The sequence below is a fragment of the Pectinophora gossypiella genome, chromosome Z, assembly GCF_024362695.1.
Source record: "Pectinophora gossypiella chromosome Z, ilPecGoss1.1, whole genome shotgun sequence".
Lineage (NCBI taxonomy): Eukaryota > Metazoa > Arthropoda > Insecta > Lepidoptera > Gelechiidae > Pectinophora > Pectinophora gossypiella.
In genome coordinates, this window is record NC_065433.1 from 7267407 (window position 1) to 7283855 (window position 16449).

A 16449-nucleotide genomic window follows, 5' to 3' on the forward strand; every position below is an offset into this window, starting at 1 on the left:
TTTGACAGTTGTTATAAGTAAATGGAGAATGTATCTACAAGCCAAAAGATCCTTGTCGATCTTTTTTCTATAGAATATCCGTTCAGCCTCATCGCCTTTTCACGTATAATTGTCTTTGATCAAAACACGAGCTCTACTTTTGTCCCATATTGAAACATTCAGACCATGAACGTAATTCACAGATAAGCAATCCCGCCGCCGCCGAACATCATGTTTCAGTCGCCCGGGGGAACTACATAGAACTAGTCTTGACATGAAACACAAACTTCCTCATCGAAACAACTACACGAGACCCCTCTTAACTATAAATATAAGATGACGTAACAATAGGATCGGGAAAATCAGTCTCAAGCCTCGTATTTAAGTCTTCCTGTCATCCCGTTGGTTATCCGTAAAATACGACAGTCCCCCGAGGACGGAACAACCGCCAAGAGAGAATATCTCCTGATAAAATCTAAGCAGCGTGGCTGGCGAACGATGGGATGGCTCCCGTTATTGTAGGTACGTACCTCGATATAGGTACAAATGAAAATTTATGTTACGCTAAAATATCTTACGGAATCGAAACACAAACACAGGTTAAGTACAGGTTGTTGACATTTACCAAAAACAACGTTGCTAAAACACTAAATAAATCGCTTCCCCAATATTTACTATCAATTTAAGCCTAGACACGTTCTACAAATATTTAATTAAACACGTAACCAAATCCAAACATTTCCAAACATCTGTTTCCATCATCCATGAAAATAAGTAACAGAAATTATTTAAAAGCAAGCATTTCAAAGCAGCAAAAGTTAAATAAAAGCTTGTAATAAAAATGCTTGGAAACTCATATTACGCAATCGTTCAAACTGCAGTGAAATCCTTTTATGTCCAAATGAACGGATAGAGATAAAAGCGTCGTTTAAAAAATGTTTTACCAGTAAGTCGTGAGAGCGTCACATGCACTCATTGCTCGTTTATTGCGTTTACCACACGATTACAAACACTTCGAAAAACGTATTAAAGTTCTTTTAAAGGGTTAATACTCCCCAAAATGAGCATTTTCGTTATTTTAGTTAACACTACCTGAGTGCTCCGTGTTACCCCGGTGAACAACGGCACTTTATAGTGACGGGTTCTCAATGTGCCCCTACTGGAAATGATTACTAAAAATTGAAGTGTTAACAGTTAGAATTTGTTCCTGGGTAATTACAGCGGCTTATCTTTCATGTATCTTTCACTTTACATATGGCAACTGGCCTAAAATTTCTCACTGTTGGACACAGTCTCGATCAACTGAACGGGATATGGATGGAGGCGAATTCTTTATGAATAAATGTTTAAAATTGAATGTGGAAAATAATTGACGTTCGATGATTTTTATGGTTAAGGCACCTCAATCTCAATCTATATAATCCCTGTTTAAAATATAAGTGAAAACTGCTCCAATCTAGTACCTCGTCGCAATTAAAGAAAAACTTGCCTTAATCCAATAAAGTCCGCTGCGCGCACGATCTAGATCTGTATTATCTCGCCTTCTCGATTATTTACTACAATCGGCCGCAACTTCGACGCGGACTCGGATTTTAATATCACCCTGAAGTGATATAATACTTAATAGGATTATAAAAAGAGTAAATTTTATTTATTGGTCATCAACCCTGGTGTCAGGGTTATTATTGAGCCGCTAAATGCCCCAGACATGGCTCATGTAAGGACTACTTACTTACATCAGTAAGTAGTAACCGGGACCAACAGCTTAGCGTGCCTTCCCAAGCACGGATCAAATGTCTCCACCGGGATTTGAACCCGGGACCACCGGGTCGTGAGCCCAACACTCAAACCTCGATAAGCGCTGAAGGAGCAGACTTTTTTTTTCACGGCTTAACGTGCCTTCCGAAGCACGGTCATCTTACTTTTTGGACAATTAGGTGATAAGCCTGTAATGTCCTAACTCCTAACCAAACTAGGGATCACAAAGTGATTTTTGTGGTATGTCCCCACCGGGATTCGGGCCCGGGACCTCCGGATCGTGATCCCAACGCTCAACCACTGGACCACGAAGGCCGTTACTGAATATCTTTTGAAGTCGTTGCATTCTTCATTTCATCAAATCAATTTACACACTATTCTAGTTTCGTTTTCCCGGTATCGCAACTACGTACTTCTATAAAGGCACACAAATGGCAACACATCTACGGATTACACCCGACCATCCATGTTTCCGGATAGCATTTCATTGCGTCTGTCGAAACAAGTCCGGAAAAATCGTCTGTCTGCTTCCATTTCCCGCATGAAGCCAAATCTGAATACCTACTCCATTCCTACCAAACCAGAATCCGATACGGCCTTGAATTGCTTTTACAACAAGTATTTGCGAATTAATTTTAGGTATATCCTTAAATTCGCCTTTCCTCGTCAAAGAAACTAATTTCGATTATATCTCAAAAGGACCGCTCCAGCTTAAGTGCCGTCCGTAAATAACTATTTCATATTTCAAAAAGCCACTTCCATTCCACAAATAAAGACAGGATTGAGCGAGGTTGCTTTGTAAATTTTATTTAGGTAGAGAATTTAAACGTAAATATACTTACATAACAGCAATGCAATGCGGCGCACCACCAAGGAATACGTTTAGCAGCCAGATCCCGCGGTTCTGCGGCTTTAGCGGCAAGACTCTTTGCGTCCTCCAAGTATGAAGTTATAACGATTTTACCCAGAAATCAGTTCAGGAGTTGCCACCCCGGAAACTGTCGTGGCGAACTAAAGTACTCGATGTTAGTATTCAGGTGGCATTTACCCCGCAAACGAGAGTGCTGTTTGCAGACTTATACGCGTACGTTCCGTGCATTATGCTTTGGAATTTATTTTAATGCGCTTATAACTTAGAACAACACGGGGGAGGGGGGGGAAGTACTCAAAGAGTATCCTAGCAACTTATCACTTGTATACTAGCGAGTAATCTAGTCACCCAGCGGTAGTGGTTAGGTTACCGGTTCATAGATAGTCATCGATTTTCAAAGAGAAAGGAGTCTACATAATATACAACCATGGCTCTTTAAATTATACAAACATATAGGACAACGTAACGAATATCACGATTCTGAGTTCATATCAAGTGGAATTTCCATCGCAAAAGAATAGAATTGAAAAACAGAAAAACCCACTTGATACTCAGAATCATGAGCTGAATCAACCTCCGCAGTATTCGGTACGGTGTCACAACACCCTATATAACACCCTATATAAATATTAAGTTTTGTTCCCGGTCCCGGCTATTAGCCGTAAAAACACCTCCACCAACCCGCATTAAAGCAGCGTGGTGGAGTATGCCTCATACCCCCTCCGGTTGATTGAGGGGAGGCCTGTGCCCAGCAGTGGGTCGTATATAGGCTGTTTATGTAAATTATAAAAGTGATGTGTCGGAATTGGATTGTCATTTAGTTGGAAAATCGGTGAAAACAAATAAACGTTTTCAAACTTCGCTGATAAAGAAGGAATACCCAACTAAGTAGGTGTCTACTTGACTGAATACCTATTCAGTGCTGGAAACTGTCGTTTCCGTCGTCTGGTATACAATGTATTGAGTTGTGGGAACCAGAGTCACATTGCCAACGACGTCCTTTTACTAAGTACCTTCTTTAAAAAAAATCTCAGTTCACCTAGATAGTCTACACTGTCACACTTTTATCGTCGGCCAAGAATGAATTTGTTGCTCGTAGTTTTATGGTTCTGATATACAGCTGTTATAAAACGCTTTGTTTGCTTAATTAATTTAAGCACAGCGCTTTACGCTTCTTGAAGTAAAAAGTAACAAAATTACTAATAACAAGATGGAGTCGGCACCACAAAAGAAGTCCTCTTTTAATGACATGTCAATTAATTCCATTAAAAACATTCGAAAACTATAGGTTAGGTTTGTACTGTAATCACGCATGGCGGAGCGATCGTGCTTGCTTATATTTTATTAACAGCGTATTAACTTAGGAATTATAAAATTAGGAAAAAGCACTTTATGAACACAAAACTAAGAACATTAAAGGACCATGACCGTAACTGTATGAGACCCGTCCCCTCTTCCAACAGGTAATTCATGTTTTCATCAGTATCTTTCAAAAAGATTACCAATTAGCCCTAATTTCAAATGCCATGGGGTTTAGAAATAAAATTAAACAATTTTTTGTTGAAAATCGGAATTGGTTGAAACAATGTTGTACCAGGAGGTATCCAAAATCGTAGTTAAAATCTTGAATTCCGGCCAAACCCCGTGTGTTTCGAGAAAGTCGCCATAGAACAAAAATATCAACTCACTAAGACGCTTCGAATCAGGTATGTCTGGAATCTGTTGATGGAGGGGGACGTTTTGACTCATTGTCCTTTATGAATAACTATGAACGAAAAACCGGCCAAGTGCGAGTAGAACTCGCGCACGATGGATTCCTGTCCGAAACAAGCAAAAAGAGGCGTTTTTGTGAGCCCCCTTAAATATTAATTTAATTATTTTTCAAGTGAATATATAAATAATTATTCTGTAAATATTTCAAGCGTTTACCTGTCGCTGTTACCAATAACGCGCCAAAACGAGCAAAATAATCACGTTTGTTGTGTGGGAGCCGCCTTATGAAAATTTCAACCATCTGACTATCACGGTTCATGGGATACGGCCTGGTGACAAATGAACGGACGGACGAACAACGGAGTCTTAGTAATAGGGTCGTGTATTTTACCTTTGGGTACGGAACCCTAAAAAGACGGTAATGACAAATAACAATGGTAAGACACATTTTTTATGTCAGTGAATGTGGACCCATACCAGCGGGGTTAAAATGGCTACATCGAAGCAATTCATCTAAGAAAGCAATATTGCTATTTGACATTTGTTTACATTGCGCACTTACTGCTATTTGACATTTGTCTCACTTGACATTGGTGCTAATTCCTGTAAATACCATCTAATTTTATTTTAAGTTATATCTGTCATTTTCTTATCCGCCGAAAAGGAAAGGGACGGGTAATCGACAAGCATAAAATTTATGGAACACACGTCAATTTTAAGCACAAATCTAAACCAACCGTCTAAAAATTTTACGTCAGTCAATAACCCGACACATTAATTTACTCATTCTTCCTAAAATTAAGAGCTGTGAATCATCCGTCCCTTTCCTTTTCGACGGATATGAAAATGACGGATATAACTTAAAATAAAATTAGGCGGTGTCTGCAGGAATCGGGGCCATTGTGTCATGTCAAATTGCAACATTGCTTTCTTAGATGTATTGCTGCGATGTGGCCATTTTAACCCCCCTGATTTTCTTATTGAGAAAGATAATAGTTATTATGATAAACCGTGCGGTGAGAGGTGCAACATAGTTTTGTAACTACTGAATAAAATGTTTCTGTGACAACTATAATAAGTAATAAATTATAAAAAACAATAAAGTACTCTTACTATACATACATAAACAGCCCATATACGTCCCACTGCTGGGCACAGGCCTCCCCTCAATCAACCGGAGGGGGTATGGAGCATACTTCACCACGCTGCTCCACTGCGGATTGGTGGAAGTGTTTTTAATGCTAATAGCCGGGACCAACAGCTTAACATGCCCTCCGAAGCACGGAATCATCTTACTTTTTCGGACAATCAGGTGATTCAAGCCTGAAAAGTCCTTACCAAACAAAGGACAGTCTCACAAAGTGATTTCGACAATGTCCCCATCGGGAATCGAACCCGGACCAGATCGTGCCGCTCTAACCACTAGACCACGGCTATTAGTATAACCGATTTTTATTTTCCTCTACCTAGTGCCGTACGACGAAGTGGACACGGACTCCGCGCTGGTGCAGATGTTCGCGTATGTGCAGGCGCCGATCTGCAAGTACATCGTGGCTATCGGCGCGCTGGCCGGCCTTACCGTCTCCATGTTTGGATCTATGTTCCCCATGCCAAGGATCATCTACGCCATGGCCCTTGATGGACTGATCTTCAGGTAAGCTCTCTTTGGTTGTATACTAGAACACAATAACATCTGGCAAAACGGGGAACTACGTGGTAAAAACTTGCAAAAATAGAAGCTCAAAGCGAAAAAAGAAGTATGGAACAACATATTTCTAATAAGTAATGACTTTGCGCATGTAACCCTGACACCAGGGTTGATGAGGTTGGTAATCCACCTCACAACCCACACGATAGAAGAAGATTGTACATGTTATCATAGTATAAACATTTTAATTTTCGCAGTAAAACCCACCAAATTTATTATTTTAGATTAAAATACACTAAAATAAGTACTCCCGGTGAATCCGAGTCGCAGTATAACCCGACCGTGTTACAAAGTACCACGCGCTAATGTACGTAATAAAACGATGCGTACTTTCTTAATTTTATATGATTGTATTGAATGTATATGTCGTGGCCAGATCATAGAATTGATCATTTCATGATGTGCTCGATCATTTCATGAAATGGTCATATTTCATGAAATAGAATATCACACGTTGGCCACATCATGATGTAGTTTGGCCAGATCATTGACCACAAAACGTTTAACGATATGAGCAAGTAAATGCATGATTACTTCATGATATGGCCAAACGTTGGCAATCATATCGTAAAATTAGTAACATTATCCACCGATAGTGGCGCTGGTGTCAATTATATTTAAAACTTGATTGATATTATAATCGATGAATCAATGTAATTGTACAATTTTCCATATCGAATAGGTTCATAATTTTGAACCAGCATTTTATTACACCACATAGCATGGACACGCCTACATTAACGATTGATATATCATTAAACGTTGACGTTTCAACGATATGGTCAACTTACGTTGACCATTTCATGAAAAATGTCCATTTCATGAAATGGTCGAACACGTCATGAAATGATCAATTTTACGATCTGGCCACGACATAATATATAACGCTTTGTACGAATGTATAGCTAAACAAGCGCTATCTTTTTGCCGCATTTTTTATATTAAGCGCTGTATCTACGGTAGTGTTAAATCAATGGCGTACATACATAATCCGGATTATAGGATTACGAAAGCGGTATATAAAGCGAAGCTTGATGGTAGGGCTGGCAGAGGAAGTCCTAGAAGGACGTACATTGACCAAATTGGAGATGTCCTTAGAAAAGGTTTAGTACGATCTACTCTGAACCGGCGTGCGTGTATGAAACGATTGATGAATGTGGAGGAAGCAAGAGAAGTATCAGGATCGAAGCAAATGAAATTTCATAGTCTCTGCTTACCGCGGTGGGAAATAGACGTGAGTTTATAATCCCTAATGGGGTGGGCAGAGTAATGAAAGACAACATGCAGTCGATACGAAGTCTTAATATGGATATGATGAATCTTATGGTGACAAGGGATCCAGCCTAACGCTTCCTATTATTTCACCTGACAGCTGAAAGGACACAATCCCTCTAGTGTCTCTATAGTACTTATTATAGAAATGATTTTCTTAGAATTTTAGTTCCCCTTGAGGAATTTAGGACTAAACTTACGTCACTTAATGCAGGCTTCACCTTCTCAATGAAGAAACATCGCGTCTGAAACATAAGATTCAGATTCAGATTCTTTATTTGCATTGAACATAGGTACATAAAATTGGTGTTACAGGTTTAGGTTATAGTTAGTTCTCTACGTTCCACCTACAAATAGGTATACAAATATTTAAATAAATTTTATAATTAAATGTAAAAGCACATTATGAAAATTATAGTAAAAATAGTAATTTGAGATTAAATTAGATACTTACATAGCAAACTTCAGTAATAATTAGGTAAGTATTCGTGAATTCTCTAGAATGAAGAATGAAGAATGTAATTATCATAAACATAAGCTCACGACTGTATCTGACTACCCCAGAGCAAAACCTACACAAGATGAACTTAGTACCCACAGCTCATCCAACTTCAGTGGTAGGTAGTTATTATTACCTAATTTCCGTATAATAACTTTGATTACAACAACGTCTTTCTTAAGTGATCAATGAATCAAGGATCCTTTCCGCATAACAATCCCTTTTCCAGCTGACTAAGCAGTCTATCCTGTGTAAGATGCGATTAGGCTCCTTCCCCGTAAGAGGCTTTACGGCCGTATTGGGACCGGCTCAATGTTACCTTCGAACGTAACACGCAAATATCACCAGAGAAACCGTCTAGAATGGCTTACAGCTAGCTCGTAGGTACACTTCGTTTAATGTGTTCAGTAAATACCTAAAGAGAATGCTTCTCAATGTATCATTTTCAAATCGGTTAATATTTTAAAGTGCCTAAATAATACACGTATTATGGAAGGCGCATTTGTTTTCTTTCTAAAATTTTTAGCTATAAATAAGCTTCGTAGACCTATCTATCATCATTATTAATTTAAGAGCCACGCTCTTGTCGGTGTAGCATTGTCCATTCTTGTCTATCAAAATCCAATTCTTTCACTTCCTTATAAGACACGACGTTCACCTTCTCTTTAATCTATGATGTTTTTAATAAGTTCGTTATGTTTTATTAACTGTCCAATCATCTTGCCTCTTCTGTCTTCAATAACTCTCAATATTTGCCTCTTTTCTCTTACTCTTACTAGCACTTCCTCATTAGTAACCCTTTCCATCCAACTTCTTCTTTCCATCCTCCTCCAACACCACATTTCAAAGGCATCTAGTCTCTCTATGTCTTTCTGTATCAGTGTCCAAGTTTCACATCAATAGACGGCGGCATACGAAAGTTTTGATGCAAAAATATTAATTTATACGTATATTTTAACAATTATTCAAATGCTTTCGACGTTGATATCAAATGTGTTTACGAACACGATATAATCAAAAACACGTAGTTACAACGACTAATTAGGATCGCAGCTCAATGCCCAACGTATAAACATTTTAGGTGGCTGCACTTAACTAAATAATTCGTAAATTGACTCCAAATAGCCTATCTAAATATTAACTATATGGTACGGTTCAGCCATAGGGTATAAATAGCTGTAACTTTCCTCCCCTATTAACGCAGCCTTTATCAAAAATTAACCTTCTCTGTGGGCGCAGTAGCCATCTTTATAGCTTATGTTGAGGCTTATTCTATTAATACCGAGGTTGATCCATTTCACAATTGACAAGTTATCTCCTTAACCTTACCCAAGCAGAATTAAAACTAAGTAAGGCGATTTATAACAGTGTTAATATAAGGGTAGGGTTGGCGCCCGTACTATACGTATTAAAGCTATCTATGTACTCCTTCCGAATCGCCTATATGCTAGCAAACGCATAAGAGAGGACGAGATATTGAATAAATTATATTATTCAATAATGGTAAATGAAAAAAAATGGAAAAATCAATATTTCTGGGAAATAGTCTAGGTATATTTTTCCTTTATCTAAGAACGACCTTGCAAACTCGCAATGTCGGATAGACTCACCGAGTCGTGTCTAGATACGTTCGTAATTTGAAAAGACGCAGTGTTTTTTTTGTCTGACTGGGTCCTTTTTCTTTTCTAGTACATTCTTCATTAGTAAAGTTCACATTAGAAAACTTTTAAATAAAATAAAGCCACAAAGAGAAAATAATTGAAAAAGTCTGACTCGGACGGGATTTGGATCCGCAGAAAAAAAAAATAATTGACAGGATGAGGACCCGGTGGTGTAATGGATAACACGCTCGTCACGTTTTAAGAGAGCTGCGGGTTCAATACCGTGCAAGTGTGGCACTGTTCCCCAAATGATATAACATCTTACATCGTGTCCTGCGTGCCCGAACACCTGCATGCAGGAGGATCTGATGAGCGCTGCAGATACGCCATACTTGTTGCCAAGTTTTGGGCCGATACCATTTAGTTTGCCATCGACACGATAACAAGAAGAATACCGTGCAAGTCGGATTTTTTCGTTTTAATTTTCTCTGTTAGTTTCCCTAAACACAGGTGAGGGCTATGAAAATAAAAAACCTCAAAATAAAGCCACTTTTGAATAAGTTTAACTACGTATAGCGAAGCTTAATATTCACTTTAGCAACAAAATTGCTATTTCAATATCAATCTATTAGTATTATTGGCTTATTGAAAAGGCGGAAGAGGTCGATCGACGGCTGTGTTATACCGAACTAAGTATATTTTTTTTATATTTTAAGCGAAACCTCAGTATAATACTAGTCAATGAAGGACTTTCTAAGGTACGTTCACCAAAATAACGTTATATTGCTTTAACGTGATCATTAGGTATTTACCTATTTTCTAATTACTCGGGTACGTAATTATTTCAAAATACAATGCAATAGCAGAATCTGCATCATCATCATCAGCCGTACGACGCCCACTGCTGGGCATAGGCCTCCCCCAAGGATCTCCACGACGCTCAGTGGGTAGGCCCGCTACAAGGTGGACCGACGATCTGGTGAAGCCGCTGGATGCGGGCAGCGCAGGACCGATCGTCGTGAAGCAGAAGCATATATAATAATATTTGTTGCTTGATATTTGAGTCAGATACGTATATAATTATTTTGCTACCTACATCGCTTCACTTTATTTTGAACATAATAATAATGGGTGTAAGATGTGTTGTACCTGAGTGTAAAAATAAGCTTCATCATTTATACCCAAAAACAATGATAAAAGATGCATAGGTATATCTGTTATCCATGAAATCAGAAGGTTAAACGTAGATAAAACTGTACAGCGCCATCAGATTTTTTTTTTGAGGAACGTCGCCTGAATATTCCCTCATTTCAGAGTACAACGTAAAAACGCTTTAAAAAAGTTATTACTTGCCTCTATAGGTACTAACATTTCTCGCAACTTGTCATACTCACAGGGGTACCTGTGTTAAAATTAGTTTGAAGAGCAAAAATCCTAGAGTCCACAAGAGTTTCCTTGGAACGAGCAAATAGTTAAACAATATTTCATTTAAGCCGAGTTTATCAAAGCTTAACTTCATGATACAAACGAAAGAGAAAAAGGCAGAACCCTAGTTTCATAGCAACGTTTATTTGTTTGTCGAGATAAAAATAGAATCGAAAAGAACCGCTCAGTGTTTTAATATGGCCCTAGATGGTGACTTTTATCAAAGGGAATGAGATTGTGCAAAGGTAAGCTTTACAACCCTCTGTTTATCCAATATTGCGAATGAAGTTGCTTTACGTTTATTATCTGCGAATGAGTTTATCAAACGACGTACATACTAACTGATACCAAACCGTTATTATGAAGTATTTTCCGGTTATTTGAAGCGTTAAATTATAATATTAAATTCAAGATTCACAAATTAAAACTAAAGAAAACGTTACACTTCACGCATTAGCTTTGCGTCAGTTGCCAAAGGTTCAGTCTATAGTATCTAGGGAAACCAGAAACCAATCATTATACGAATTAGGTATTTATACTTAATTTGCAGGCTTGAATCACCCGACTATCCGGAAAAGTAACATGATTCCGTGCTTCGGTGAACACGTTAAGCCGTCTGTCCCGGTTACTAGCCGTAAAAACACCACCACCAACCTACAGTAGAGCAGCGTGCGTATGCTCCATACCCCCTCCGGTTAATTGAGGGGCCTGTACCCAGCAGTGGGACGTATATAGGCTGCTGAATAGTTTATGCACAATAATCTTAAGTAAGTACTTATAAAAATCAAAATATCTAAAATCCTTCTAGAACAATTTAAATATAAATCTAAATAGAAACAAAATTGTTAACATTAAAAATAGAAAGTGATTTGTTACTGTTTTTAAGTTATCAATAATAATTCTACTTGTTACCGAAACAGTCTGCCGCTAGTTGATTTCGTTCCAAAAATCTACCAATTCGTAAAATTTTTGCTCTGGATATTTATAAAAATAAATCAACTCACGACATCGATATGCAATTCAAACATCGAGCTGTAACTTTCACATAAGCACTAAGGTTTTTTTATGGGTCCATTAGTTTACTCAGCTTAGGTTAAAATAGTCACTATCCTGTGATCCTGTACACCTGCACGCTTCTCAAACAGGGAGCGCTCGTTCTTCCCGGTACCGAACTTGCACCAATGAATTATAATTTATCTTAAGTGCAGTTTTCACTAACTTAATTAGCGCGGCCATAGACGGCTTACCACGTTGGTCTAACAGAAAGCTCGGTGAAGTATGGGTACTTAGTTTCTCTTGACGACTGTCAGAGGTACACTAGGCCAATTGGGATACAGTCGTGAGCTTATGTTGATTCGATTAGCTATACTTGCTCGTTTTGCTAATAAAAAAACATTCGTTTAAAAACTCAAGCGTGATACTTTATACCGGAGAAAAACAAACCTAAGAGTGGATCAGATTAGTGAACAGAACGTCATACTTTTTTACTTATAAACGGGATTAATTTCTGACGCACCCCGATGACATCGGGGCTCTACGTTGAGTTTTAATTTGGACGTATTGTCATCGAACGTTCTTTTATTTCAGTCGAGCTGTGTGTAACGTGAAATGAATTATTTATAGCTTACACAGCCCGTGAAAACCACCTTTGTCATTCAGGGCGATATATCTACTTACATATATTATTAAAATGACCTCCAATAACTAAGACAGATACCTAACTTACGATATGATGCTCTGTCGCGGGGCCACCACCTCCAATGCATTTGAAGACGATATAGTTTAATGCACGATAAGATGCAAAATTCCAATCAGTTTCTTGCAAAGTAATAAATTAACTGGTTGCACCTAAGACCTCCTGCTTACATGTCGTTTCTGTAATAGACCAAAAACACCTACAAAAACATACATTTTATAATGATGACAACTATTGGTTCATAATTTCACCACTGTTTACGAATAATTCGCTGGGCTCAGTGACTGCACTTTTGCTCTTTGATTGTACGTACCACGTACATAGTGTACAGTCATGAGCAATATAATGTACCCACTTTAGGACTTCGTCGCACTAACATATTTGACATTTAGTGAGACTTACAGTTCAATTTGTCAAAAAAGTTAATGTGATATGGTACCAAAGTGTATACATTATTAATGCTCGTGACCGTACGTGAAAAGATTTTGTGCGTACGTGCTATAAAAAAAGAAAAAATCTCGAATTATGCAAACTGAGTGGCTCCACCGGGGAGTATGCTCTCTGTAGTACGCACGCATAAGACATTTTCACGTACACTATGTACGTCGTACGTACATTAAACTATCGTCTTCAACTGAATTGGAGGTAATGGCCCCGCGACAGAGCATCACACGATTTCCAACAGGAAAATGGACAGTTGTTATACAAAGCTTTGAATTAAATAATGCAATTACATAAGTAGAGTCTAACTTTTTTTTGATATAGGTAATGCCAGGGGCCTTAGTCAACAACAGAAAGAAAACACAATAAATAAGTTTATGGGATTGCTTTTTTATTTTTATCATAGTCGATTTTCATAATTGTTTGCATTTTGCGTAAACTGCCCTGGTCACGTGTGTTTCTAATTATTCATAGCAGTTCATTCTCATGGAGAGCGCAGAATCAGGTCAAAAATTGAATATCGAATAACTCCATGTCCGTGCATTGTAGTATTGCAACATACGGGCTCGCTTTCATGCACGAAATAGCTCTACAGCAGAAAATTAATAGAATCTGTTCCGTTTCAAATAGCATAAAGAAATGAGTTCGCCAAAACAATGCATAGACTACCTGATACAAAACCGAGAGGAAAAAATCGACCTTAATCCCATGTGGGAAAAAACTACAATTCTAATTTAGAAATAGAAGCCAGTCTATGATAAAAAAACAATCGCATTTTTAGAGTTACGTAACAATAAATACGACTAAATATTTGACCACATTTATTGATGACGTCACAACTAAGTGTTCCCTGAAAAATTTGAATGTCATTTGACTAGGTTGTTATATAGGCTACTGTTTGCAGGCAACTGGCAGGAGTGTCGGAGTCGTCGGGCACGCCTGCGCTTGCGACGATCGTGGGCGGCGCGGCGGCGGCTGTGGTCGCGCTGCTCATCCAGCTCGAGGTCCTCGTTGAGATGATGAGCATCGGTACGTGCACTATACTTTAAGCACTTTCATAGAATAAGGAATAATACTACGTATAGAACGGCAACTCTTCGTCCCGCACCAGCGGCTGAGCTAGGTTTACCTCACCCGCCTTGGTCTTACTTTAGTCTTTAATCGTATTACCCTCAGACGTCACACACTAATAATAATGTCAATGTGTGGTGTCTGTGTATAACGAGGCGTTTTATATGAAAAGACCGGGTATAGTGAACGAGTGCCCTCTGCACCGGTTCCCAGGTGGTATAGCCGAGCTGCATTGTGTGACGGATGCGGCAGAGACTTGGTTAGGGGAGCTTAAGTTGGATATATGATCCACGCAGGATATTTATTTTTGTCTGCCGTACGCAATAATAATAATAACCGGGGTGTACACCCCGTGCTACGTTTTCTAGCATTTTCATTGCTCCTTATTAGTTCATTTTTTCAGTAAATTCATAAAAGTGCTCTTACTTTCATTACGTGTTTAGTTGGTTGGTGAGGTTGGTTGGGGTGTTGGCTGGTTGGTGAGTTGATTGGTCAATTTTATAGGAAGCTAACGAATGTTTTACCAATACAATTTTCCACTCAGCTTACGAACTACGAGGAAACATTATCCGTTAGCCCGCCCACACTGGCGCCTAATGAATTCATTAGCTTCACGACCTTGTTAACACATTATTTCTACTTTGAACGCAAGATGTAAAGTATTGTCTGTAATAACTTTCCCTTTATTAACGGCCATATTTTGTTATTAAAGTTTTAAACGGAACGGGAACATGGACATGTTCGTTTAAAAACTATTTTATCATTTCATGCGGCATCGAGGTGTGAAATTAAATTCGGCGCTTGCAAGCTTTAAATACTTCGCGATATTGAAATATTAACTATTAACAGAGAACCAAGCTGCTAAAATCGAAATATTTCGTTTTAAAGTGCACTAAACCTAGCTTACGTCCTGTCAAGAAGGCAAAAAAATTACGTTTCAAAAGGAACATTTTATAAAAATTCAGACGACGAACGTCGTATCGTGGTCTGAATTCAGTCAAGGAATTTACAAAGCTTGTCAGCCGAGTTAGAGTTTTCATTTGGTTTTCACATTTCACATTAAAGTATAGAAAGAGGGCGAGCGTTACTTTTAAACCCTCACCTTTTAATAGAGCTGCAACCAGGGCTGTCATTTCCAATTTCGCAGTAAACACCTGTTCATAGAAAATTAAAAGAAGTAAATAACCGAGCACTATTTACAGAATTGGCTTTCTTTCGCGAAGTGCTCTCTGACAGTGAATAAAATTCTTTGTTAACCTAGATATAAAACTCAAGTCTGGTCTGTAATTTATTTTTTACGGCTCCACACTTAATTGCACGAAACCTTATTATACTGAAACCCTTTTTTTTTCAGAAGAAAATTAAATTAAACATTTGTTCGACGGAATTTTAAAATCTGGCATTGCGGATTTTGTTTGAGTGGAGAAGAGAAAAAAAAGAAAGAGAGTAGTCAACATTATTGAGAATGCTTTATAATAATCGTTTTACAGTAACAAGCCACTAAGTAACCCTTATCAATTGAAATTGACTTAATGTAGGTAATAATTCACTTACAGCCAACAACCAGAGCCAGCATACATATACAGATGCGTTTATTTGCCAGAACATGGTAATCCGTATGTTAAAAACTCATTATAAGCCCGTCTGTTTTATGTTAATTAAATGCCTAGCCTTTTGTGGCATTAATTTGTTTAATCTCTTTTACCTATATGAACATAATTTAAGTATTTTGCTAAAATTGTGAATTCTCCCAAGAAGGGGGTTATAAGGCCACACTAAAGCAATTGACAACATTTCAAATTTTTAAGCCGTAGTTTTTTTGTGCTATTTCGAAAGTACTTGTTTAAATAGAAGACACGTATTTTTTCTTTTCAAGATTTTTCCACTAGAAGTTACAAAACATATTTTTTGAAAATTGGATTCTGCCATTGATAGAATGAAGGCAGTATAATGTAATGTAGGTATCTTTGCATGCGTATTTAAAACAAGTCGCAAACAAAGTGTCATGTTATGTGTGACATTTACTTTTTTTATAATTTTTATGTAAAGGTCTGAACTTATTATGCCTTCCTCTTCTGACCTCGTGGATTTTTCAATATATTTCTATTATTACTGAATTAAAAAATCTGAAAAAATGTGTTTTGTGTAAATCATAGAAATATCTCGAAATGGTTTTCGATTTAAGGCACCTTAGTAAAAATGAAATGTTGTCAATTCCAAAAAGAAAAACGTAAACACCTTTTTTGAAAAATGCTTTTCTTTCACAACAATTTCGATTCCTTTTAATTAATTTCAATCCGGGTAAACATTGAGACCATCAATTTTACTTAGATCGAAACTAATGTGCCTATCGTTTGGTTTTGTTAACAAAAATTACATCCTAGAATGTGATATTTCAAATAGGCGCTTACGGGG

General features: G+C 37.9%; 1 protein-coding gene across 1 annotated transcript in view; it reads left to right on the forward strand.

The window, feature by feature from the left end:
- The window catches only part of LOC126380772 (probable cationic amino acid transporter), a 168700-nt gene that overhangs the window by 117499 nt on the left and 34752 nt on the right, over nucleotides 1-16449 (forward strand). Inside the window, exons 9-10 of the mRNA XM_050030371.1 lie at nucleotides 5792-5975; nucleotides 13868-13992. Of these exons, the coding sequence (XP_049886328.1) occupies nucleotides 5792-5975; nucleotides 13868-13992 (309 nt within the window). The remainder of the gene's footprint in view (nucleotides 1-5791; nucleotides 5976-13867; nucleotides 13993-16449) is intronic.